The 27,408-nt window shown below is 41.1% G+C and overlaps 1 protein-coding gene across 4 annotated transcripts in view; it reads left to right on the plus strand.

The window, feature by feature from the left end:
- Positions 1 to 23,659, plus strand: part of edar (ectodysplasin A receptor) — a 40,212-nt gene extending 16,553 nt beyond the window's left edge. For all 4 annotated transcript variants that reach the window (XM_079356988.1, XM_079356990.1, XM_079356989.1 and 1 more), the window contains 9 exons: positions 1,743 to 1,924; positions 4,528 to 4,613; positions 9,781 to 9,858; positions 10,003 to 10,128; positions 10,231 to 10,305; positions 13,011 to 13,083; positions 21,063 to 21,354; positions 21,473 to 21,536; positions 22,388 to 23,659. In XM_079356988.1, coding sequence (XP_079213114.1) covers positions 1,743 to 1,924; positions 4,528 to 4,613; positions 9,781 to 9,858; positions 10,003 to 10,128; positions 10,231 to 10,305; positions 13,011 to 13,083; positions 21,063 to 21,354; positions 21,473 to 21,536; positions 22,388 to 22,773 — 1,362 coding nt within the window. In that variant the 3' untranslated portion in view covers positions 22,774 to 23,659. The remainder of the gene's footprint in view (positions 1 to 1,742; positions 1,925 to 4,527; positions 4,614 to 9,780; positions 9,859 to 10,002; positions 10,129 to 10,230; positions 10,306 to 13,010; positions 13,084 to 21,062; positions 21,355 to 21,472; positions 21,537 to 22,387) is intronic.
- Positions 23,660 to 27,408: the final 3,749 nt, after the last annotated feature.

The raw sequence follows: 27,408 nt of genomic DNA on the forward strand, positions 1-27,408 counted from the left end.
TCTGCCAAAAACAACACAGTGAAGGGAAATGCATGAGTGGGCACCCTGAGATGCCGCACCCTATTCAGGGAGACAGCCGCTTAATGAACAGAAAGAATCACAATCACTGCCATTTATTTGGGTGCAACAAATGTTTGACACGACGAGTATTGTCTTGATTTTTAGTCACTTTACTTCAGTATGTGTTCATTGATGGTGAGATTTTCTTGGATCTATATATATATATATATATATATATATATATATATATATATATATATATATATATATATATGACTGACTGATCTTTTGGGTGCTTCAGTCTGTAATTCACATGTTTTTCTTTTTCTCCCACTGAGCGTTCCCTGCATGTGTGTGTGTGTGTTTGAGTCCCATGACACCCTTTTAATCAAGGGATAACCATAGGGGTTCTTCCTCTCAACAGACACTTCAGAAAGAAAACATGTTGAAGCACACAAACTCACACAGAAACTTTACAACACACAATAATAAGAAGAAGATCTGAGGATGCTTTTAAAGTACATCTTGCTTCCAGATTGTGTCTGATGAAGCTGGATTACATTTTTGTCCTCGTTTATGTAAACATAAACACTCAATCCTAGACATATATTTTGAACTTCCATTTTTTTGTTTGAGTGATGAAAGTGTGCTTGAGTTGAAGACATATTATAAAAATTGGATATTAAACTTTCATGTCCGCTTGCGTGATGTGTGAAAGCTGCATTTGATTCAGAATACTCTCCCAAAGGACCTTTTGGCATGTTGGTTTAAGATGCGTAACATGTACTGCAAATTCTCTGGTTGGATTCTGCGTGGGATCTTTTAGTGGCGTGTCATCAACCCTCTCGCTCCCCCCCCCCCCGCTCTTTCCTTCTCGTACTTTTCTTTCAACTTTCAAAATTCAGGACATAATATTTGCACTTGATTGTAGGTTTTTTTCACCTCCCTTACTTCCCTCTTTCCACCTCTGTGACACACGATACGCGCGATTCAAAGAGGTGACACATTTGCTTTGAAAAGAGAGAAGCTTTCAATCAGTCTGGAAACATTTTGAATGCAGAAGCAGAGACACATTGTACAAAAAGATCCAAAGCGAGCTTTAACCCAAAGGGACAAGATCCCGCTGATAGCTCAGTGCAGTTTTATATCAAACAATCAAATGGAGACTTTCAGACGTCAAACAGAAGAGGGGAAATATTAGATGCTGTCTCTGAGAGGAAGGCTGATGTAGCCCAAAGCCACTAGGCAGAGGCTTGTTTTTAATAGACGGATGAAAGAAGTAGAGAAATGAAAGATGAAAGAGAGGGAGCAAAAAAAAGAGAGAGTATGTTCTAGTGAATGTGTGTGTGGCCTGTTGTTTGGCCACCCCGCTGTGAGAACTTAAACTTGCGGAGATGGGAGGAGACCGATAGCATCGGGAGAGAATGAGGGGTTGGTCATCTTAAACACTACCAGGCGTGGACAAAAACACACAGGGACCTCTGTGGCCAATCACAAATTTTCTTTTGTCATCTCCAAACCACGATGCCAGATCTACTAAGGACATAGATTAAAACAGATGTGTGTTTGTGAATGTGAGGGGTGTTTTTTTTCTGTTTTTTTTCAATATGTTTGTCCACAGTGCAGTTGTAAATCATCATGTTGATCTAAGGATGAGTTCATTGAAAATCGAATTATAACAAATGCACAGCAGGAGAGAAATATTAACCAAATCTGTGTGTGGCTATGTGTGTGTTTTACAGACCTGTGGCTACGGAGTGAAGGACGAGGACTTTGCCTGTGTGCCGTGCCCACATGGGAAGTATTCCAAAGGGAAGTATGAAATCTGCAGGCGGCACAAAGACTGTGACGCCCTCTACAAAGCAACTGTACGCCTAGCAGGAACTCCAGACAGCGACGCTGAGTGTGGACCTTGTTTACCAGGGTAAACAACACAATCACATACTAAAGATATAATCTGAAAAAAAAAAAAAAAAAAAAGTATTTGCTGCAATATGCCAGTGTAGCAACTTGCAGGTCTGTCACCTTGCTTAAAGGTCACTAAAAACTCATGCACACAGTCAGGATTAGATTTAGATTCTGTGAATGTGTGCTGCTTGCAAATGTGAGCCTGAATATGTGTGTATTGAGAGATTAATTAATGAACTACGACAGCAGTGTGTTAGGCAGTCAGGTGCCCTGTGTCGTTGGAACTGAACACTCTGCAAGTGCAGAAGAACTCCTAAGCACAGTTCTTTTTTTTTTTTTCAACCTGACCTTACTCCAACAACAATACTTACATGAAATGTTCATTCATTCCAAAGAAGAAACGTGTGAAACTGTTAAAATATCCTGAAACTAGGTGGTTTTACAGCAGAGCCACATTATGATTGATCATGCATGCTCGGCGAAAAAAACACACTTCATTGTGTAAAACGTGTTCAAGACAAAAAGTCTAGAAAGGTGTCATGTTATTCCGCTCAGAACTTCAGACTTTTGTACTTTTGTCGGCTTCAACTGGAACCAAATTCACGCGAAATCTTTAAATATGTTGAAAGATGTTCTGTTATATTAATTGTCCTGTTGTAGATAACCTTCAAGGCCATCAGCAATACATGGAGTATACACACACATAAAGCACGGTAATATAGATCATGAGAATGAATATTCAAATCGTGGCACATCAACAATATGCATACACTTTCTTTAATGTCAGTTGAAATAAACAGTCCACCATGTTGTCTTCATTTAAAAACTCTGCCCTCCATTGTACTCAAGCATGCACTAAATCCTAAACTTGTATATGCTCATGACAGCTGCAGATGCATCCCCCTGTCACTTAAAAAAATATGTCAATAAGGGATGTTTAAACGGTACCAGACCGTCCTCTCCTCTTCCTCGCCTGTCTTTCCCATCATCCATCACTCCCCCTCCTCTTGCCTCTCTGGAGAAATTGACTTGTTGTTTCAACACCAGACTTACAGTTACAACATACGGCGTGTTATTTGGCTGTTTTCAACCTCCTGCAGTGTGACAGATAATTTACACATAAATGTTCGCTGAAGGAATACTTTTATTTCCAAACCACATTTCAATACATTATCTGTCATAAGAATATGACTAGAACAATGCAGAAATCTTATTCTGTCATCTGTCTGGATGCTGTCCCGCTGGCCTCTGTTTCTTGTGGACCTCAGTTCTTCATAGGAAAGTGGATTTTATTGGTATGAAAACTGACAGTATGTGTTTGTGTGTTCAGGAGAACTTAGTTTGGTTTCAGTGTTCCTGTCTTACATAAAGCATGTAATATGCTGTAGTTTGTAGAGGCTGTATCTGTCTATTGCAAACACAGGCCTGAACAGGTGTGGTGAAGTTCAGTGAGAGCCTAAATCTCATCAAAGGAGAAGAAAACGGCAAATAAGAATAACTGTGTTGTAACGCATATTGTCTTGATTAAAACCTCTAAAAAGTGTTTTTATCACTTTTTAGTGTTTTCTAAAAAGTGTGTCCTTATCCAGAGTGCGCTCCACTGTGTTCGACCCAGCAGCCTACCTGTATACATGTTTTCTGTTCTCAATGACTCAGTAGGCTTTGACACAGAATTGTCCGTCTGGGATTAATAAAGTCATCTAAATATAAATTAGTCGCACTTTCAATTATTGTAAGGTATTATCTCAAAGCAATGACTGTAAATAATCAGAACTAATGGAACTTCTATCAGTCAAGACAAGTGCTGGAATTAAAGCACTGCGCAGTAACACACATACTTCAATGTGTGTTTGTTACAAGTCTTAAAAAGAAAATGCTTAACTTCCACACAGGTAAAGCCAATGAGCTGCATGAATCATGTGTCTAATATAAGATGACAATGAATGCTCTGGAGGAACATTTCAAACTGGAGGAAGTGTCAAACTTGTTTGGTTTTTTTCCCTTTTCCCATTAATGAGTCAGATCATATTTGCTTATCTTGATGCCATTTTAAATCCTTTAAACATTCACAGTTATCATAGAGTGACTAATGTTGAATGGCAGAAATCCAGAAGGAGCTTTCTATCTGACATGGCCTCAGAAACAAATGGATTCTTGTATTTCTCATGCTGTCCATGAGCACAAGATTGCACTTGAAGATAAATGAAGGCATCGGTTAATAGCCTGCGCACTGCATACAGTATGAGTACATTCTGCACATGTTCTTAAGCCTTAATGATTAAATACATCTCCCAGTCAGTGACAGGCCTCTCCCTCTCTTTACCTTCTAATAGACGCTTCATGACTCAGGGCGATAAAACGAACCAAGCCATGTTTAGTGCCTTCAAGGCATCAATTATATACATTTCTTCACCAAGGCAAACTTTTCACCCCAGCGGCTTCCCATACATCACATAGTACAGTGTGTCTGCCAAGTTAATGCCACATATACTGTTCACACATTCCATGATTTTTCCTCTCTCAAAAGGGATACATGAGGTTACTAGTTTGCATTATCAGTATTAGAGCAACCTCTCTACACAATATCATAAGTTATAAGTTGTGTTTTTTTCCCCTCAGGTATTACATGCTGGAGACCAGACCCAGGAACCTCTATGCGATGGTTTGCCATTCCTGCCAGAATGCACCGCGCAACACCAAAGAATGTAAGAGCAACATCTTCATCCCCTCCTCTTCCTTCCGCTCACTCACTTTTAACCTTTCCTTCACAACATCCTCTATTAATTCTGTATCAAGCTATGAATTCCCCCTCTTTCTTTTTCAACATGAATCTTCACACAGACCTGATTTCCGTTGCATTTCAAAGCTAGCCAACATTAAAGTTGTCTGTCAAAATGAGAGGAAACAAAATGGGACATGTTGTACAAAAACAGATGTTGAAAGCCTGGACTTGGTTTGAGGGGAACAGTTGGAAGTCAAAGGTTGTGCAGGAATTCTGCCAGACTCTCTGGTCACTGTCCTCCACTGTCAACAGGCCTCGCTGATGGACACATAAGAACCCAACAACACCTCCCGCTGTATTTCTGCTTTTTTTGGCAACACGGGCCTGTTTGGCAGCTTACCCATAACTGCCCTGCATGTCTGACACTACTATAAATCTTTGCATTAATGGCAACAACTGTTGCTGCAACCACAGAGGATTTTTCAGTTTCCTAGTGCTGTATGCAGGAGATATATATTTTTTTTTTTTACTGTTGCAACAGAAAGCATTAATGCTTTCAAGTAGAATCTCCTGGTTCAATATAGTTTCTTACATCAGTACTCTATATATATGTTAAGACATGTCCTCTTGGTTGTGTATGCTTTTTTAAAACTCTAACTCTGCAACTCTTGTGTTGTTGCATTATTTATCTTATCATATACAACTGCTGGGAATAATTTAAAAACATATATTTTTCGTTTGATCGTGCTTTGTTGATTTTCAAGCAGACTGTTCACTTCGCCCCCACACCTTTTTTTTTTTTTTTTTGCATAGAAGGCCTACATGGCTTTAATAACTTTATGTTCACAACCAGGCCTTGGAATTTGTATTTCAAAATAGAGAGGAATTCCCCCCCGAGAGAGCTTTTCATGGGGGGAATTTTTATACTTGGGATGGGATAGCATTTGTGAACCTGACTCTGGGTGACATAAACTTTTCCCGCCACAAAGAAAGTACACTAAAATCGCTCGAGCTTATGAAACTGAAACAAATGACAAATCTAACGGCTTGGCTACTGTATCCTAAGGTTGTCAAACCTTTTGATGCTATGATGCTGTTCCATGCCACATGTTTTCTTTTTCCGGTTATTTTGAGGTTGGATATTATCGAAAAAGTTGCAAAGCTTATAAAAAGAAAAACAGACCGACACGGGAGTATGATATTGACAAAACGTAATGTAGCAATATATCGACTTTTGTCAATCAGAATACTTGCTGACATGTTGCTTGTTTGTAAATGTCGTGTATGGTACTAGCTCGCTCTTGTTCAGAGTATTTCAGAATGTGTTAATGATATCAATAAAATAAAGTTATTTCAGAAAAAACAGGTCTTATCTATTAACTTCAAATTGAGTCACTCATGTGATTAAAATACAAACGCACTGAAATCCCCACTGGAAGTACTGAGATCAAACAGTGCAAGTGTTTCCAATTGGTCTACATGATTTACTTTGTAAAATAAAGCTAGCACAAAGACGAAAACAACTATTACAAGAGCAGTTTAAACTCATCTTGGCAGGAGTCAAAACCTCCTCTCTTGACCTCATCTCGCTTGCATTGGCAACATATCCTTTGAGATGTAATTGGTCACAGGTTATTTCTTGCCATCTGTTGCCCATCTTGTCATAGCAATATTTTCCTGAATGATTGCCAACCTTTGCAGATGCAGAGTGTGTGTTTTTGCTTCGCAGGTACCTGAGCTGCTGGTCGACCACTGACTCCCAAAGCTTTTCATATTATATTTATATTCTGTTTGTTCACTGTCTTTCATGGAAACTGCTTTGGATACAGTCTGCAGATTTGTCATCTTTAGAGCAACATCCGTCTCTCTACCGGAAGTTCTGGGGTTTAACCCTTAGCTCCTGCTGCCACATGTCTGACGTGTGCTTGGCAACTCACTTAACCCTAAGTTGCTCCCGCTGCCGAGGCAACAGGGTTAATACTGATGAGCACTTTACATAGCAGCCTCTGCCATCACTGTGTGAATGGGTGTTTATGGGCAGGTGAGACCTGCAGTGTTCAGGTTAGGATAACACTTCATTAAAAAAAGAAAAAAAAACACATAATCTAGATAATCGGATGTGTCAACACAACAACATACACAAAGCTGTTGGTAGCAGTGAGATATGGAGACTCCCAAGACATCTAATGCATTTGCACATTTTGAGTGATTATATGTAAAATGGTTAGCATAATTTACAAGACAAAAAAAAGGAAAACAAATAGTCACAATACTTGTCAAGAAGAGTTATTCTTGCATGGGTGGAGAGGAGACATATTGTCACTCTCTAAGTGGGTTTGGACAGATGTGACAAGGGATCGAATTTGATCCAGAAATGAGAAAGTCAACAGGTTTTGACTATTGTTTTGGACCCTTTCAGGTTTAAAGACAATATTTATGTGTCCCTTACTGCTCATAAGTGTAACTAAAGATCCAGGAAGTGAAGGGTATGGTAATTGTGTCATTTTTAATGAGTGTGTTTTGAAAGCTGAAAACCTCAAAAAGCAGCCCAGGCCTGCAGAAGAGAAGAGCATGAATACTGTACAAGTGTGTGTGTGTGTGTGTGTGTGTGTGTGTGTGTGTGCGCGTGCGTGTGTGTATGTGTGTCTGTGTGTATGAATAAACACTGGCTTTTCAACAGCACTGTAATTGTTTCTCCCAGGCAAGGAAAATAGTGATTGAATGATACTGCAAATCAGAGAGATAACATGATGCAACAAAACAAAACAGTTGGCAGGCCTATCAATTTTTTTCATCATTCATTAGGATAAATCAGACTTATTTAGAAATGCTACTTTCTGAGGTTATTTCACTCAGAAGTTGTATGTTTTGAAAGAATTAGTGGGATTTTGGGGTTAAAACACTTACAAACTCACATGAAAACAGAGTCTCAGATGCACACTAAGCCTAGCATGAATACAAACAAACTTTGCTCGATGGCTGAAATGTAAATTTGCATTGCAACTGTCTCTTATTTTTTTCAAAGTTGAACCGTTGTAACCATTTTAAAAGCTCGGTGTCAGAGCTACGTATTACTCCATCAAACTCTCAGCAAGATAGCAAAGTCAGCATTAAAGCATTTCCCAAAAGATCTCCATATTAATATAAATGCTTTCTAATAACCCGTTTCTATTCAGGAATGACAGTCAGTAGTTATTCCGTCAGACAATAAGAAAAAAAAAAAAAGGAGCTGAGAGCTGGGAGTTCTCCTTGCTCAGGGTGAAGGCAGGCCGACACTCGCCATGTAATCTGCAAATTACCCTGGCTCCTGCCTCGCTGTGTGTGTGTGATAATTAAAACTTCAGTGGGTATGAGAAAGAAAGATGATTAGCATGTTAGTGCTTGTGCCTCTGCTACTCTTTGGCAGGCAGAATTTATGAGTCTCGAGGTCGATTGCCTGTGTCACTTTTTGACTTTTATTGACTTTAACTTCCATTTTTATATCATATCACGAACTGAAGTAACTCTGGGAATCTTTTTCATTGTCATCAGTTCAACAGTAACTTCTGACATACTTGGCATACTGACATACCCCTAACAAAAAAGTCTTTCATTATTGATTCTTTTACATCCCCTGCTCATTTTGTTTGGACCATGAGAACGCAGATTGCCCTGCAGAATTTATCATTTTGCACTGGGTGTTCAGCCTGTGAGACATGATTAAGAGATGAAACCGCAAGGCGCTAAACAGAATTCCAGTTCAGGCTCATATCCTCATCCAGAGAGTGTAAACACATACCCAGAGTTAATGTCTGCAGCCACAGGGCACTGATGTGTGTCTGTGTGTACATGTGTGTGTGTTTGCGATGACATGTGGCTCTGAGACCATGGGAAGTGGCAGGGCACATGCCCAAAAGGTCTACAGTATATCAACTTAGTGAAATAAAAGACTGATTAAAAGAGGTGATTTATGTGCTGCCAGGAGTTTACAGCTCCATTAGGAGAGGAGAAACAGTTGATGAATAATCCTGACAGAGAGAGAGAGAAGACACAAGGGAGAGAAGTGGTGATTGGGAGACATGGAAGTCGTCCTGTGTCCACACTTCACAATTGTTTACTGTGGTGGGAACTGAGGGAGACAAAGGTTTATGGCCGACTGGTGTTAGCAAAAATAATTTGCTTCATGAAATGTTACTGCTTGCAATTGTAATCCAACAATCTTGGGGAAGGAAAAAAAAACAAAAAAACGTATGACATGCTTGGCCAAAGCAAACATGCCTTAACCAGTGCCTGATCAGTGTTTCTGGTATTTTCTTTTTTGATCCGTCTGTGAAAATGTGTTATCTTTAGAAGAAAGTGTTGCATCATTCATCTAACTTTAAAGGACTTGTTTATTGTTCTGGGATGAATGTTCACCCAAATTCTTTGGGGAGATTCAATACGAATGTGAATATGGAAACCTGTCACATGTTCAAACAAAGTCTTAGCTACACTAAGTAACTGATTAGCTTCGTTTAGCTTAGATTAGCACAGAGACCGGATACAGGTGGACACGGCTCGACTGGATCCATCTTATGATCACAAAATCAGCCCTCAAGCACCTTTAACGCTCACTAATTTATGACCTTTATGTTGTTTGATTGAAAGCGCCTTGCTGCTTCCATTATGTGATTTTAAGTATCCTCAGTTTTCTGTTGCTAAAGCTTCATTTTTACAGCAGTGGTATAAATCTTGTCATCCAACCATGGCAAGAAAGCCCATGAGGTTTTTTCCTAAATGTACTGAATGAAGTATTCCTTCAGTCTAATTTAGCACAGATTCAAGAATTTATAATAGTACATGTTTTTATGTAGCACTGTTAAAAAGCGCTGTGCTTTGACATACAAGCAAAAGAAACATTAGAACAAGACTAAGAAGCCAAGACAAGAACCCATTCAACAAAATACACAACCAACATATGGAAACCAAAACTCACACGCCATCAATCTAAAAACACACTCATTAAAATGGAATCTCTAATTTAACCCTTGTCATGAAACCCATGATGTTACAAAAGTTCAGCTCAATATGGATTTTTTTTAGCCAAGAAAAGGACAAACATTATTTTAAAGAAAATGCTTTTAGAGTTTATTTGCTGCGTTTACGAGTTTGTGTTTGCTTGTGATTTACAGGCAAGATAACAAGTGGGCCAAAAGAAAAACCTCCAATCGACCCGGGCAGCACAACTGTGTTTCCTCATCCACATAAAGGTAAAAGTTACAAACGTACCTACAGAAATATGAACGGTTTTCATCTATCTCCTTTTTCCATCTCGTGTTAAAATATGCTGACTTTGTTCTTACACACCCAAATTACAACACACAATCAGGCTTTATTTTTTTTTTTTTCTTCAGATTCAACCGGACAAGGTCACTTAGCAACAGCTCTCATCATTGCCATGTCAACCATTTTCATCATGGCCATCGCCATCGTCCTCATCATTATGTTTTACATCCTGAAGGCCAAACCGAGTGGGCATGGTAAGACACACGTGCAAACAGAACGCACACGCACAGTGATGTTAAAGGTTATAAACAGGTCTTTTTTTTTTTAATTGAAGTTTCTCATGTGTTTTTCTGCAGCATGTTGTTCTGGACAAGTTGTAAAGGCGGTGGAAGCTCAGACAAATAAACAGGAAGACAAGAAAGATGTCCCTGGTGAGACATGACACACGCATGCACACAGGTCACATACTCTTACTTTAGTAGTATTGACTTAAGATTACATTCAAACTCCTGTACTGGATTTGAGCCCCAGCCTGGTTTACATAGTAGTCTGTTGGATGTTTACATAAAAGTAACATATTTGTTGGCAGTATTTTGAAGTCATGGGCCATTTCAGTGATAGTGCAGAGAAGCTTTGACTCAGTATTTCATGGAGAATATTTAGGTTTCCAAGACCGGGACCAGGACCAGGGTTTTGATCCACGTTCTTGATAGAATAATTCAAAAAGGACAATAGGGTATACTGTTTATACGTGGTTTTGCGTAAGCTTGAAGTATTACATTCGTTTACTGACATTACACTGTTTATATTGACAAAATCAGTTTTTTCATTCCTTCTTTTGAAAAGAATCACTCACTTCCTGATCATTTCCATGTTCCCATAAACGCCCCTGACACATTGCCAATGTGAAAGAGAGCAAACATAGTATATAAGTTAATAGCAACTGGAACAACTCCACACATAACGATGCACAATTAAAGTATCAAGACAAACTATCATTAGTTGTCTTCCATCCTTTTTTTTTTTTTTTACCACAAAATTATTGACAAAACAGTCTCAGGGACACAGCATGCAATCTGCTTAACAGTAGGTTAAGACATGAAAGGATACCACCCAGCAAGGATTAAAGTAACGCTGTGTGTAATTTGACTCAATCCCGCTGCAAAACATTAATTCAGGTATCTGTGTCGAGCTTATATGTTAAACTCTATTTCACACTGAAAAAAAAAGGTTTCCTTCCGGATTTTATTTGAGTCAGAGTCGAGTCTCTGGAGCTTCATGGACATATAAATTATGGGAGACTTGAACTTTTGAGTTCGTGTTAAGATCTGCCCTTAAACAGTCGACACAGAGCTGATGAAATCTACATTTAACATTTAATCAAACAAAGAATCATTTCTTCAAGTCGGACTGAATCCCATCTAAATGTTAATCTGAGTTGTGCCAGTGTAGTACGTGTGTGCATGTTTGTGATTTGTAGCATATGCAAATGAGAGTATATGTGCACTGTGCGTGTGTGTTTGCATGCATGTGTCAGTGTGTGTGTGCAGGCTGACAGACCTGCTGTATGATGAGTACATCAGGGTGGAATGTGAAGCTGCCAAAGCTAAAGCCATACGTAGCTTTAGGCGCCATTTCTCCTGACAAAGATGCTCTGTTCAATTTCATTCCCAGACTGACTGACTAACCACTTACATGTGGTGTGGATGAATACACACACACACACACACACACAAAGCAGACACCTTCTGCAACAATGGCCGCAGACACATTATGCGGTATAAAGAGGTCGCTGACTTTATAATGTTTTGGCTAAAAGGCATGATAAAGTCATTTCAGTGTAATTAGATTGGCGGCATTGTTATTTCATGTTTGGTTACCTTGGGTGTGTGTCTGTGTGTGTGTGTGTGTGTGTGTGTGTGCGTGTGTGTGTGTCTGTGTATGGGAGAGAAGCCCATTGCTCGGAGCACTACCGGAGCTAGCTGTCATTCATGTAGACACTGAGTTAATAAAGCTGCGAGATGAAAGACACAGACGCTTAAAATCACAAACACTCTTTCTCTCTCTTCCTTTCCCCTGCACACACACACACACACACACACACACACACACACACACACACACACACACACACACACACACACACACACACACACACACACACACACACACACACACACACACACACACACACACACACACACACACACACACACACACACACACACACACACACACACACACACACACACGCACGCACATGCATGCTCACACACACATGCACGCACGCGCAAACACGCACACGCGCACAGTATTTGTTCCACTTATGCATCCACTCATTATCCCGTCTGTCCATATCAGTGTCCATGATGCCATTGCCCATATTAGTGTATGTAATGATTTTATCCATCATCGTGCCTAAAGCTCGTCTGCTTGAGGTAAACATCAGCTTAAGAGTAAATCTTGGGAATTTGTTTGCTTCTATTAGTTTCAATTCATACACATGCGATTCAGTCATGTGCAGTGTTAGAATATCGGAGCAAATTATTTGATCTCTAACGTGGGGATGATGCTTAAAAATCAAGAAATTGTATGTTGTGGGCAATCTTTTTTTTTTCTTCATTTATATAGATCGATAGATAAATACTTTAACATCCCCTGGGGAAAATGCAGGAGTGTCCCATAGCTTATAAGTTAGAATTGTGTATAAATAACATGTTCCTGTTTCTTGGTGTCTACGTTTGTAGAGATAAAGTGGAGCTTTGATGGCTCTCGACAAATCAAAAGAAATCCAATCAGGTTACACGGACAGATTCACAGTTCAAGGCGGAATATTTATCTAATATCTAACAACAGCACAGACGTGGGGTGAAGGAATTCCAGAGGTGGTAAGAGAGGTGTATTAGAGGAAGACGGTGGCAAAGTGTAACCATGGAGCTGGCAGGGCGGAACAGTTGTGTGTGTGCGTGCCTGAGTGGGTGTGTATATGAAGCTCCTGCTATGCGTTTACAAGATTGTGCCCGTTGTTGTTTTTTCGCAAACAACAACATCATGTGAAACCCCACCCCCCGGGACAATTATGAAAAGTAAAAATCTATTAACTTTTTTTTTTTATCTTCTCCTTTTCTTCTTTTAGACAATGTGGTGATCTACTCGGAGAAAGATGAGTTTGACAAACTCAAAGCTCCTCCTCAGAAGGCTGTGAAAAGGTGAGAGATTTGTCTGACGCAAAAGCAAGCAAAGAAAGACAGACTATTGACTGAATGATGAATGGATGGATTCTCAGTTGTTAATGCCTATATTCAGACATTTACGTTCTTTTTTTTTTAAATTTATTTATTTAACCTTTATTTAACCAGGATGGTCCCATTGAGATTAACAACCTCTTTTCCAAGGGAGACCTGGCCAAGACAGGTTACAGAGAAATATTGTTTTCTCCTGATTGTTCTGCCATATTTGGCACCTTTCACACTGATACTTAAACCTAAAACAATAAATCCCAAAATTGACATCTGTGTATGAATTAATTTTAAAATGAGGTTACGTCAAAATGTTTGCTGATTTCGGCATTGTTGTTTATTAATGCAACTAGTGTATGAATGTAAATCCACACACTGCACTGACTGAAGGATGAGGATATTTAATGTTGACTATGTTATATGTACCACTGAGCCCTTACATTTGAAGCTGCGTTATGAGTGTGTGTGCATTTCTATGTGGCGACATGGAGACTTCATACACCATAAAGAAAAGCCTTTATAATGTTTCTGCATCTGCCTGTAATTAAGCCACCACAGAACAAGTCACAGCAGACGTAGCAACATTATTGCTGGTTTTTTTTTTTCCTTTTCTAAGTCTACATGTACTGTACATATACAGTATGTGTGTGTAAGCATGCAAACAAAAAGCAAGCAGTTTTTTTTTTTTATAAAGTAGAGAGCAATTATGTGGCTTTGGAGAGGGTTTTTTTTCTTCTTCTAAAGGTAGCATAAATGAGCCCTGAAGCATTAAGATGCGGACAGAGGGGGTGGTAGTTAAAGTTGAAATAGGGGTATTTATTCCAGCCTTCGCCTAAAACCACCACCAGGTGAAAGCATGCCCTGGCAGACAACAAAAGAATGACAGTTTTCTCACTTTTTTTCTGTCTGTATACATCTAATTCCATGTGCAGACAATGCTGCTTTATAGGCGCGAGTGGCTTGTGTGCAGAGAGAAGTGTGGGAACACATTATGTCATACAGTATTAGAAACTAATCTGCAAGCAGCCATTGTGTTGAATTATTACAGTGCCTGCAGTGAACGTGCTGGTGGTATTGATACTCTGTTTCAATATATAAAGGAGGCAGTAGTGAGAGAAGAAATGTGGTCCACATACACACACACACACACACACACACACACACACACACACACTCCTTAGCATCGATAGCTGTAAACACTGTGGTAAAGCCGCATGCCAGAAGATGTGCTAACTCACTACTTTAGCTGCCAGAGTGGGTGTTAGATGTCTCGGAAACAATGCGATTTTGTGTGCACGTTGAGGAGAAGCGCTTGGGATGGTGAAACAATGGCAGTCTGTGAGCGTCCCTGTCAACAAGGTGCTTTTGGGAGAAAATCCAGAGTCTGCATTAAGAGGAAGAGGTCGGGTAATAAAGTGATATTACATGGTATCATGTTGTAAAATGCCCTGCTATTTCAGTCAATCAGAGGAATTGCTTAGAAACATCGGCAGCCGTGGCAACAAAAACAACATTCTTCCCCAAGTCATTTTCACTTGTCAAAGTTCCAACTAGAAAGTTTGTAAAGACGAGTCATTGTGTGCTTTGGACATCACTCACTGCATGTAATCATGTCGTCCAAATGCATAAAAGTCTACCACTAAGAACTGAAATTAGTGTGTATGCATACATGCATCAGAGTGCAAGCCATAGAATGTAAATAAGAAAAGTTGCATTGACAAACATGAGGCTATAGAGGGACAATCAACCAGCTAAAATGACTCAGTCTTCTCTAAAAAACATGCAAGAAATGCTTTATTAATAGAACTCATAATTAGGACCCGACCAATATTGAATCTTTGGAGCCCATACCGAAATCAATAAAATAAAGAGAGAAAAAATCAGATGGATGCCGATGTATAAGAGGATATATTTCTTAGGTAGATCTTTGATCTTTAGAGATAGATATAGATATACAAATGTATTGCCTTGTTCGTTAGAAATCTGTTATAAAACACTTGTGGAAAAGATGTATAATAAAGACAAGATGTTCACTCGGCTGGAAAGTAACTGCACATGTACGTGCATCACAGCTTGACACTCTGAAGAGTTATAAAGCTGGTCGCACACTCGCTGCTGAAAGAGAACTGCTAGTGTTAATATGTTCATTTTCAAATGACATTTTATTTGATAAAATCACATATGTGCCGATACAGATTGTCACATGATGCGCTCTTAGTAGCTGTTATTATCGGCTGGCCGGCTCTGGTCATACTGTTCAGTTTTTCTTCATTTCCTGCCGTGTGTGATGCATCATAATATGAGATTTTTTTTCTTCTTTTTACTATGTAGCCTAATCTTAAATATATAAATGGAGAGAAAAAAAAAACCTTTATGAAGGTGGGGCTGATTGCAGGTGTTGAGGAATACGACCTCTGATGCTGATTTTATAACTTAATTGACCACTGCAGGGCTCCGGTCAGAGAGCACGCAAGACATCAGATGAGTTTGATTCTTTACTGATGAATTGTAGTACAGTGATGCATCTGATACAGATTTGCAGAGCAGTTTCTGTAAATGTATAACAAGAAAATAAACCAAATTATCATTATGGACTACTGAGTCAAATGCAGTAAATAAACACTTAATATTTATAGGTTCTGCTCCAACCTAAATCACACAGCATACATGCAAACCGGGAAACTCTGAGGCTAACATGTCATGCAAATCAACTCGGTTAGCTTACATGCTAAATCGCGATCATGCTAACACGTGAAAACGAACATTTTAAAGAATGTAAATACATCCCCAGAATCAAACAACACTATCAAAGAGGTAAGTAACATGTAGATATTCATTCCACATCTTTATGAACGTAACTTACATCGTCAGTGACTGCTGCATCACTGGAAAAATCCAACAAACGAACGTCGGGAAAAAGGAAGGAACTACATAGACGTCCTTCTAAATAAGAGCGAATTCTTCAAAATAAAAGCATGAATACAAAGATACTTATCGATAACTTGAAGAATTCTTAACAGCCGCCCCCACATTTGCTTGTAAATGTGTAAGACTAGGTATTGTTCAAGTGTCTTTAGTGTCATCCTGAAGGACAGGAAGCTCAACAAGTCGAGCGACTGGTCTCCTGTAAACTTTGTCGTTGACCTTGACCTCTGCCGTTCTGATACATCCATCCAAGCTAGCGATGACCTTACTGACTCTCCCGATGGGCCATTGAGCTCTTGGAAGTGATGGGTCGACTATTAGTACGACAGGGTCCACAGTGATGTTCTGTGATGACCGTTGCCACTTTTGCCGGGTCTGGAGGTTTGGTAAGTAGTTCCTTGTGAAGTGAAGCCAGAACTGATCCACCAATGCTTGGCAGTGCCGCCACCTTCGCCGCCCCATGCCGGCTGGAGCGTAGACCACCTGAGGCAGAGCTGCATCCCGCCGCCCCATTAGGAGGATGTTTGGAGTGATGGGGTCCAAGTCAGCCACATCAGCTGACACATAACCTAGCGGCTTTGAATTCAAGATCCCCTCCACTTCCACCAAAACTGTGTACAGGACATCTTCTGAGACAGACTGACTGCCCACTGCAACTTGAAGACCAGATTTGATCGACCGTACCTCTCGCTCCCATGCCCCGCCAAAATGTGGAGCATTTGGTGGGTTAAACTCTCAAGACAGTTGTCAACATAGAAGCTCTGCTGTACAGACTGTAGCACTTCTGGATGGGTGTCCTGATGATTACGAGCATGTTGTTGGAGCGCGAAAATGGCACAGCACGGGCTGCTTGTTGTACCGAATGGCAACACCTGCCATTCGTACACATCTGGTGGGTCTTCACAGCGCATGTCCCTCCAAATGAACCGGAGGAGTGGTCTGTCTTCAGGTAGCAGCCGGATTTGATGAAACATTGCACGAATGTCACCGCTTACTGCTACCTGGTGTTGCCTGAAGCGAAGGAGGACCCCAACCAGTGACGGACCTAGCGTAGGCCCGGGTAGAAGCTGTTCGTTCAGGGACACATTTTGGAGCCGAAATGAACAATCAAAGACCAGCCGTGGTTTGTTGTTGTGGCACACTAGATGATGGGGTAAGTACCATGCTTCAGCAGACTGTTCCACGTCTTTCGAGTGGAGCGTCTTTACGTACCCAGCTTTTATGAGTTTGTCGATCTCAGCCAAGTAGATCGCTGCTTTCTCTGGCTCCCTCTTGAGTCGTCTCTCTGTGCTCCTCAGATGACCCATGACTGATTGTGCTGAGCTATTGAGTTTGGGTGCCCCTGGTTTCCTTAGGAGGGGGGTTGCGTACCGACGGACTCCTCCCACTTCGAGGCGCTGTGTCTTGGTTTCCAGGAGGCTAATGGCGTCCTGGTCCTCACGAGAGCGGACAACCATTTTCTCATTTCGGAAAGGCAAAACGTCAAGTTGCCACAACCTTTCGACGTTCCGGTAGAGAAGGTCGTCTTGACTGGTGACTGACGTGAAGAGACACTGCTGCACCGGAGATTGTTCTGGCATGCACCTCTCTGTACCTTGCAGAGCCCATCCCAGGACAGTGTGGATGGCTATGGGTCCACCATTAGACCCTCTGCGGATTGGTTCAGTTGCAGTGATGAGGTGTGCATGATCTGAACCAAGTAACACCAGTGGTCGTGCCTTATGGAATGGCTGCAGCGGTATTCCCCGCAGGTGGGAGTGTCGTCTTTGAAGCATCTGTACAGGGTAGGTTTGCTCTACTAGATCCAGGCCTGTGGCGGTGAATGCTCCCCGAACCTTGTACCGCTTCCGTGGGTTGGCTTTAGGAGAGATCTGGAAACTGACCTTTGAGCCTTGAAGATGTGTGACATCTGTACGTACTGTGCGTAGAGCGAGGGTCTCTGCCTCTCCCTTCAGTTGGAGCTGCTGGACAGCCGCTGGCAAGATCATAGTCCGTTGTGCGCCATCATCTAATACAGCAAAGGTTTCCACTAAATTAGAATTGTTGTGCAGCAAGACAGGAACTACCTTCAGGAGCACTCTGCTGGTCGTTATACTGGGTGTCAAGTAGACTCGACTCTCTGAAGCTCTTGGCTGTAGATCAGTGGAGCGACACTGAGCAACATTGTGAAGCACTTGGAGGTGAACGTCGCCACAGTCACTGCAAGGTTTCTTGAGGTTGCAAGACTGAGGTGTGTGAGCACGTGCGCATTTCCAGCAACGTTTCCCTTCTGTTATCCACCTGTCCAGCTCCATTGCTGACTGTACTTTAGTGCTGGGACAGCGGCTGATGAAATGCTCTTTGCTGTCACAGAAGAGACAATGCACTTTCAAGGGTCTCTTGCCCGCAGATGACATGGGTTTATTCAAGATGTTTGGTGGAGTGGGCTCTGCCTCATGATACACAGCTACACTTTGACTTTTGTTCTTAAATGAGATTTTCTCCTTCCCGTTGCTAGCAGGTTTCTCTATTTGGTAACGCTGTACTAGTCTGTTTGACAGACGCTGCTGCTGAGCTTTACCTTGAAGCCAACTGTTCAAATCTTGGAGGTTATAGGGATTGAGGCTTGCGGTGTTGAGCTTTCCCTGTAGCTGGAGATATTCAATGAACCCATCTCTATGATATTTGGGTAACTTACTAAGTAGACGGTCAACATGTGAGCAGCAGTTGAGCTCCATCCCTTGGGGTCCCTCCAGGGAGAGCAGCATGCTGACAAGGAGATGGACTCTGAGAGCAAAGCTCTGGAATGTGCGTGCATCTCCGGACTTCACATCAGATGCAGTGAGAATAGCTGCTATTTCACTCTGTGCCAGCTGATGCGGCTGACCGTACTGGAGCTGTAGTGCTTGTATGGCTGCTGTATAGGGGAATGGGTCATGTCGACATGACTGGCCAATCATCTGTGCCTCAGGGAGCTTGAGGTGTTCGAGTAACACATGGTACTTGTATTTCTCAGTCAGTTCGGTATAGGGTTCGAGCAGATTGTCCAAGGCTAACTTCAGGTTAGCAAATTCCCTTTCACTATCTGTAGTGAAGTCTGGGATTTTGGGTTTTGGCACACCATATATAGAGCGTGGTTGCAGACCAAAGTTATGTGGGGCTACTGTCTGGCCTTTTGGGAACTGCGACTGAGCAGCTGCAGACATGTTACTTGTACCTGGGACAGATGGAAGAGTCTGGGGTGGAACTACTGATGGTGGCACGGGTACATAAGGAGGCAGACCATAGGTTGAGGTGGTTTGAGATGGAAGAAGTCTCTGATATAACGCTGTAGGCGTGGGATTGTAAGGTAGGGCTGTGTTGGTTAACAGCTGTGGTACCTGATGCTGGTGCCTATAGGAAACTTCATCCTGATAGTAATACAGCTCCGTCTTCTGGGGCTGTAGAGGAACTGGTTTTATGAGGTGCCGTTGGGCTGAGGTTGGTGTCATCGATCCAGAGACGATTGAGTAGGGGGAGTGTGGGTGCTTCGGAGAAACTGAATGTATTGGTGTAAACGCAGAATTTGCTCTTTCACTTATTATGTTAGGGGTATAGTCCCTCGGTTCAGCTCCTCCCACTAATGTTGAAATCACATTTGTTGTGTGTTTTCTGATTTGAGGCTCTATGTCGTACTCCTGCCTCTCTACAAGGGGGGAGTGGCTCGGAGAGTGAACACAGGGAGGAGTGTGGAGTGGAGACTCTCTTCGTACTTGTGTAGTTGTGGTACCTTTAACATTATGAGTCTCCTCGCTCTCCTCTTCTTCCTGCAGGAATGATGAGATGTGCCGTAGTAGATCTTGACGACGATGTTGTCGATGTTCATACTGACGGAGTTTGTTCGTGACTTTAGCTATCTCCGCCTTTTCCTCCTTCTCACTCCTGGACAGGGATTCAATGAGTCGTTTCAGTGATGTGGTGCTCAGTGGGTCACCTGAGTTAGGGCTACGTGAGGCTCCGCTTGCATCAAGATGTGAAGCTGCATCTGCTTGTCCACTGTCTGCTGTGGCTGCTGCTCCGCTCTGCTCCTCGTGCTGTACGTTGTCAGGGTGGGAGGAACGGGCAGGCCTATGACGGTTGTAGGCAAGGATGTACTCCTCTAGGTGTTTTGGTGTGCGGCGCTGTCTCACTTGTTGCTCTCGTACATCCATATGAGGGAGGGACGTTGTAAACTCCTCTGATGACATATTCTGCAGTAGTCAATAATCCGGCTCGAAGGACCTTTGTTGAGGAATACGACCTCTGATGCTGATTTTATAACTTAATTGACCACTGCAGGGCTCCGGTCAGAGAGCACGCAAGACATCAGATGAGTTTGATTCTTTACTGATGAATTGTAGTACAGTGATGCATCTGATACAGATTTGCAGAGCAGTTTCTGTAAATGTATAACAAGAAAATAAACCAAATTATCATTATGGACTACTGAGTCAAATGCAGTAAATAAACACTTAATATTTATAGGTTCTGCTCCAACCTAAATCACACAGCATACATGCAAACCGGGAAACTCTGAGGCTAACATGTCATGCAAATCAACTCGGTTAGCTTACATGCTAAATCGCGATCATGCTAACACGTGAAAACGAACATTTTAAAGAATGTAAATACATCCCCAGAATCAAACAACACTATCAAAGAGGTAAGTAACATGTAGATATTCATTCCACATCTTTATGAACGTAACTTACATCGTCAGTGACTGCTGCATCACTGGAAAAATCCAACAAACGAACGTCGGGAAAAAGGAAGGAACTACATAGACGTCCTTCTAAATAAGAGCGAATTCTTCAAAATAAAAGCATGAATACAAAGATACTTATCGATAACTTGAAGAATTCTTAACAGCAGGGCTGTTCAATTGTTGGCTGTATAATTCTAAAATTAAAGGAAACCCCAGACTGCCAGTAACCCTACAAGTAGTAATTGGCAGGAGACCATACATGCTTTTTGATATGTTATGTGCACATGTTAATATGTTCAAATATGTGTGCTTGTGTGTGCAGTGAAAATGACGCGTCATCCGAGAACGAGCAGCTGTTGAGCCGAAGTATTGACAGTGACGAGGAAGCGTCTGAGAAGCAAGGATTAGCAGAGACCAACAACCCTAACCTGTGCCTCGTCAACATGGGGAACAAGCCCGACTTGTGCCTGCTCTCTCTGGGCCTCTTGGACCGCGACCGAGTCTGCAACGGGAACCCCACCATTGCAGACAACATCCCGAGTCCAAACCACATCAGCAATGTCAACCACATGAACAGCATGAATGCAATTAACAACAACAATAAAACCCCAGGGGTAGGAAGATGGAACTTTTGATGAGCTTACTTGAGTTTAAAGAAAATCGTTGTGAATAGATCTTCAGTCTGGTTTCATTTGGTAATAAATTGCTTTTTTTTTTTGTTTCACGAAACAGATGCTACAGAGTAGAAGGAAAAAGATCCTGGACCTGTACGCCAGAGCTTGCAATGCAACAGAGGGTAGGTCTCTCACACACAAAATATCCACCTTACCAAGCCTTTTATTTTATTATCATTATTGATTTATGCTGATACTGTGAGGGTCATTTACTTTTTTGTTCTGGTGAAGATGAAGCTTAAGCTGATGAAGGTAAAGACTGCATCAGCGAGAAATCATCACTTTCCCTTGTTAATATCTTTCCAACAAAACTCAGAGGCACTTTGTTAAGAAAAAACTTGATATGTGCATGTGTTTAAGGAAAAGCCACAGAGGCCCCACTCCTCTAATCACTCACCCAGGAACATTACTTTTGATTTTATTGGTGCATCCTGTTCCTGCTAACTTCAGCAGTCTTGCCAGTGGGGCATACACATTATTTCTGTTTGTCGCACTCACTTGACTCTTTTGGTGATTTTTTTATTTTTTAAAGTCGGTACTGATACTTTAATGCTAGTTCATTTATCAACAAGACGATATTGAAAAATTGCCTTGTTCATGACATTTTTCTCATAATAGTGCATGTCTAACATAAGAATAGACTTAAAGTAGATTTTTATGCCCAACGTGGTTTAGCCCTACTTGGTGTTACCTTTCTATTGTATCTTTTTTTTACATTGCACATTTCAGAGGATGACCAATGGGGGAGGGTTATGGCTTTATGAAGTCTTTTCTCTGTCTCTCTCTGTTTGTAGTCATAATGGTGAGGTACGCCTGCAACCATTTGGCAAGCCTTTAGAGATTTTAAAAATTTGAGGCGAAATTTTAAAGCATTCTATTTATCCATTTTCATCTGAAGCACCATGGCACTGGCATAGACATCTAGCTATAATTAACTATGTTTAAAGAATACTTTTGCCTTGTCCCTCCTCAGGCTTGAGCCCCACAGAGCTTCCTTTCGACTGTCTGGAGAAGGCCAGTCGCATGCTGAGCTCCTCGTACAGCAGTGAGGCAGCCGTGGTGAAGACATGGAGGCATCTGGCCGAGAGCTTTGGGTTAAAGCGAGACGAGATTGGTGGCATGAGTGACGGTCTGCAGCTCTTTGAGAGAGTGAGCACTGCAGGCTACAGCATCCCAGACCTCCTGACCCGCCTTGTACAGATCGAGAGGTTGGACGCCGTTGAGTCGCTCTGTTCCGACGTTCTGGGCAGCAATGAGATGGCAGCGGCTGCCGGACGGCAGGGCATCAGCAGTTTTCACAGCCAGTTAGTCTGTCCATCTCCATGCCCCTCTCCATCCCAGCGCTGTGCCAGTGTCTAAATATGTGCTGGAGCAGAGACTTCACAGACTTGAATGCCTTACAGTATACATGTATGTAGTGACAGATACTGCTCTGACGAGGAGGATAGCACATGTACAGACCTTACCCCAGTCACATGAAGAATTTCAGTGGACCTCCCTATGCACAATCCTTTTTCCTCTCAATGGGTTTCCTCTGTCAAGAAGCTAGTAAACCGGAACATTTTGTGCGGCTGTTATATTCTCCTTTTCTAAAGTGCTTTAGCCAAAAATGAAAGACCAAAGAATAAAATGATTCTCTAGTTTACCAGGTCAGATATTTTAGAACAAAATACGTCAAAAAAAAATGTTTTTGTCTTTCACAGATGAACTGATACATTTTAGCTACAACTGTGCGCTGGACGCCCACCAAGAACAGATGTTACTTTGATACAAAATTGAGTAGGCAGTGTTGCTAAAACAGAAACAAATGCAAATCCACTGCAGCAGCTATATAATGGCTTTGTTGTTGACGCAAAGGTTCAACAGTACTTATAGGTAGGAAGAATGTGGATGTGAGGGTGCGTTCTATTGTAAACAGGATCAATACCTTCTGGCTAATGCCACAGCTTACTGACTGAAACTATACGTTTTTGTCCTTATAAAAAGAGAAAACTTTCTTTTACAGAAGATTCCTCATTGTACCTCGTGCTGTGATGTCACATACTGTAGCATCACAGAAGAACAACAACAAATAGAGATCCCGATGCAATGTGCCCAGCTCTAAACTCTCGAGACAATTCCTGTGTTCTGTACTGATCTGTAACCCAGACAGCTAAATTAATTCAACTGTAATGAGAAAAACAGACGAGTATTTTCAATTTTAAAGAATCCTATAAAGGATAATGTTGCTATTGTAACCAACTAATGTTAATCAATTTGGTGATTTTTTTTTTTTTTTTTGTTAATGGAAATGTTCTGTGTAAAACAAATCACAACCTTAAAGTCATTTATTTAAAGAAAATACACCACAATTCTGAGCTACTTCAGCTGGTGTGTTTAGTGTTAATCCCATATGATGCTTGACTACAGCACTGCTCTGTTGCACGTTATGCCTTAACACAGACATCTACAACCTAACACACAAGCTAACATGCTCTCTCATACTGCGAGTACTTCCTCAGCAGCGACCCAGTCTGTGACCCCAACCCCTATAATTCGCCCTCTCGCCACATTTTCCCCTTTTTACCCCAATGCTGCGGTCTAGTGCTGCCGCCAGACCTAATTATTTGGCGTGTGGCTGCCTGGGCCCCTAATAGGCTGCAGTGTTGTGGTTTACAAACCGGGTGCAAAGTGCCTGTGATTTCCAGCACCCAATTAAGCATTTAGGGCCACTTAACCACCGAAAGCCCAGTGGAAAAGCTTTAAAACCCAGCATTAAAAAGAGAGATGCCACAGAGGAGGCATGACTAAATACCCCTGGGGGTGGCTACGACCTGAACAGTGCAGGAATGTAGCTGGTCGTGGTGGAAGCAGCGCTACGGTCGTCCTATTACGTCTGACCTTACTCAGCTTTTGTGGTCGGCTAAGTCATGCTCAGACAGGATTTAAGCTCCCCTCTCCTCTTTGGGACCGTTAAGGCAAATGAGAACAATATGCAGCTGTGTGACCTGTAGTCCTCTGTAAAGCAACTAAAAAAAAGTGTTATCGTTAGATAGACCAAGGAGGACTCTGCTAAAGCACCAAGTGGAACATTATAAAGAGCATCACATTAATGCTCATTTAAGTAATTTAGTGATAATCTCTCCAGATAAGATGCTGTAGGTCGCATTTCACTTTTATCCTGCAGTTAAGATTCAGAACTCAGCAGTAAGCTCTACATGCCAACTTAAATAAGCAACGCCAAGACTGCCTTTGATCTCATGTCTTGGTAATAAGACTCATCTTTATCTGACGCCTGATGATGTGAGCATTATGTCCCATGGCAGCTATGCACAAAATCAAACAACGCCTGCTGCCAAGTTCTTTGTCTAAGTCTTTTTTTTTTTTTTTTTGCCGTCTTTTAAAGAGCAAACTTTGGGGCTGGACTCCAATGCTTTAAATTAATAAGGTGCATGTTCATCAAGCATGTAATTATCCTATTCTTTCTTTGAATATCTCTTGTCAAGCCGAATAAGAAAAGGATCAAAAAGTAACACATTAGCGCAAGGTTGTCTTCACATTTCACACATTTCCCTACAGTAAATGTATTATCCTGACCTGTATGGTGGAAAACCTTCAAAGAAATTTCTAAACAGGTTTAACTAGACTTTTTTTAAATGTTGTTTTATGCTGTTGGACTTTTGTAAATAATCAAATTGATGGAACTGCTTTGAAATGAAATGGACCTAAGCCCTGTTATCAGACAGGCAAAGTCTTGTCTGACATGTATTATGCTGATAGGATAAGATACAGAAGCCAAACATGAATTACTTACCTCAATAGCACACACAGACTAGTAGAACATGTAGAAACACACACAAACTCTTCAAAAGTATAACTGTATATATAACTTATTATTGTACATATTGTATACATTAATAAAGATGTAAAGAAAAAAAAAAAGGCCTGAAATTAATTCTGTATTTTAATAATTGAGTGAATGTTTGACTTCTTTCTTATTACAATTGGTCTTCACTGATTGGATGATAAAAGGAGCTTTGTTTGAAACCAGTGACTGGATCGGACTGTCAGGACCCATAGTAGGTTAGGGGACTTAAAGAAGTACCAATTTAAACCATGACATTTTTTTTTTTATAAAAGGAAGAACTTTTTGATCTAGTGGAGGTCATGTTTGTGCACCAGCACGAAACCAACACAAACTGTTTGACAACACATCCGCCAAACTATACTCCAACGACACCTCCACCCCCTCCACTCAAGTTTGCACAGAGGAGTTTAGCGCAAGCGGTGGACAAAATCGTCTTCGGCCTGAGCTGCAACTCTCTGTGGCCTGCATTGTGTGTTAGCGTGCTATTGTTAGCATACTTTAGTTAGCTTGTACTGTAGCTTCACATTGCATAGAAAGCGAAACGGAATGACTGTGCTCAAATAAGTAGTGGATTATTCTTCTTTTCTCTAGTCCTTGACTATGACAGCTTTTTTTATGCAAGGAAAGGGGTGGGCCGTCCCCTCCATGATGTTAATATGGCACTGAGAACAACACAGCAGGCAAGACTTGCGCTTCTTGAGTCATGACTCAGGAAAACATTTACATAGGATATACTTGATTTCTGCTGAATTTATGTGTATGTGGTTGAATGGAGAAGTCAATAACACTGTTCAAAGCTTCATCTAAATGCAACTGGACATGGCTGAAGATCTTGATCCAGTTGCCTTTAAACCTTACAGTACCTCATAGTGGCAAATCTTTGAAGCTTTAATTAACCAAGTTTTCCTTTGAGGTAAATGCTAAAGTAGGAATGCCTAAATGCTCAAAATGACTATGTTTATCTTGATTGATACGCATGTATATAAAGGTTAATACTGTATCTTTAGTTTAGTAATAACAAAAGTCAAAGCAGTCCTTAGGAGAAAGAGAACATCGATTTTTGAGAGTTCACAGACAGAGGGACTAAAATGTTTGTCCAGCAGTTGAGAATGAATTTCCATTAAAGGCAAAGCTGTCAAACTGTTGTGCAGTGTGTGTACAAAAACACACGTCATAATGCCCTGAGGGGTTAAACATATCTGCAAACACGTGGACATTGTGATTGACTGACAGAGACATTCCTTGTCCTCGAAAAGTGGCACGTCACAGATATGAATTAAAATGTTTCTCAAAAACGCTGATAAATTAAGGCATATTCATGATGTCAATGCAAAGAACCACAAAACAAACAGTAAGAGACATTTTATAATGACAGGTATTCAAGTCAAATGGTAAAACAAATCTAAAAAAAGTCAAAATAGGTAGTTATAATAGCTGATATAGAAATGTAATGAGGGATGTTAATCATGTCAGGGATGAATGTAGTAAATGATCCCATGTGGTGCTCCATCCCAGAATGTTGTTTGTCAGCCTTCATAGCAAACTTAGAGGATGGCTTAGAGGAACTGAAGTTAAAATCACTTATTGCAACATTTTCTCGATCATTCAAAAGCTTGCTCAGTTAATTATACGTCATTAAACGTAACATATTAACGAGAAAGTTTCTCAAAGCAGAAGAGATTTTATGGAAAAAAGTCTGTACAACAAGAAGTACAAAGCTCCATTCAGACAGTGTAGTTCTGACCCCGTTGTCAACCCACTGGCTTGCTACTGCAAGTTGAGGAAAAGTTCAGAAGGGCAAAACCTTTTTCCTTTCAGATTAAAGATAACAACATAATTACTTATCTTTAATTATTTTCCATAACGTCTTGCTTTCAGGTTTCCACAGAAATAATTTTTAATTACATACTGTCATCAAACATTGAAGACTTACACAAGAATGTGTGAATGTTCCCAATTTACAAGTATGTAATTAGGTTATTTTTAAGGGATGCAACCGGACTTGCAAAAACACAAAACTGGAGGAATCTTTGATGCTCTGCTCGCTTATCTTTCCCCCCTCTGATCTAAAGACTCTCTTTACCAACAAGACATCAGCCTCCACATTGTCAGCTGTGACCTGTAACTCTGTCATCAAGATTTCACTG

This window comes from Symphodus melops (assembly GCF_947650265.1).
Source record: "Symphodus melops genome assembly, chromosome: 12".
NCBI lineage: Eukaryota > Metazoa > Chordata > Actinopteri > Labriformes > Labridae > Symphodus > Symphodus melops.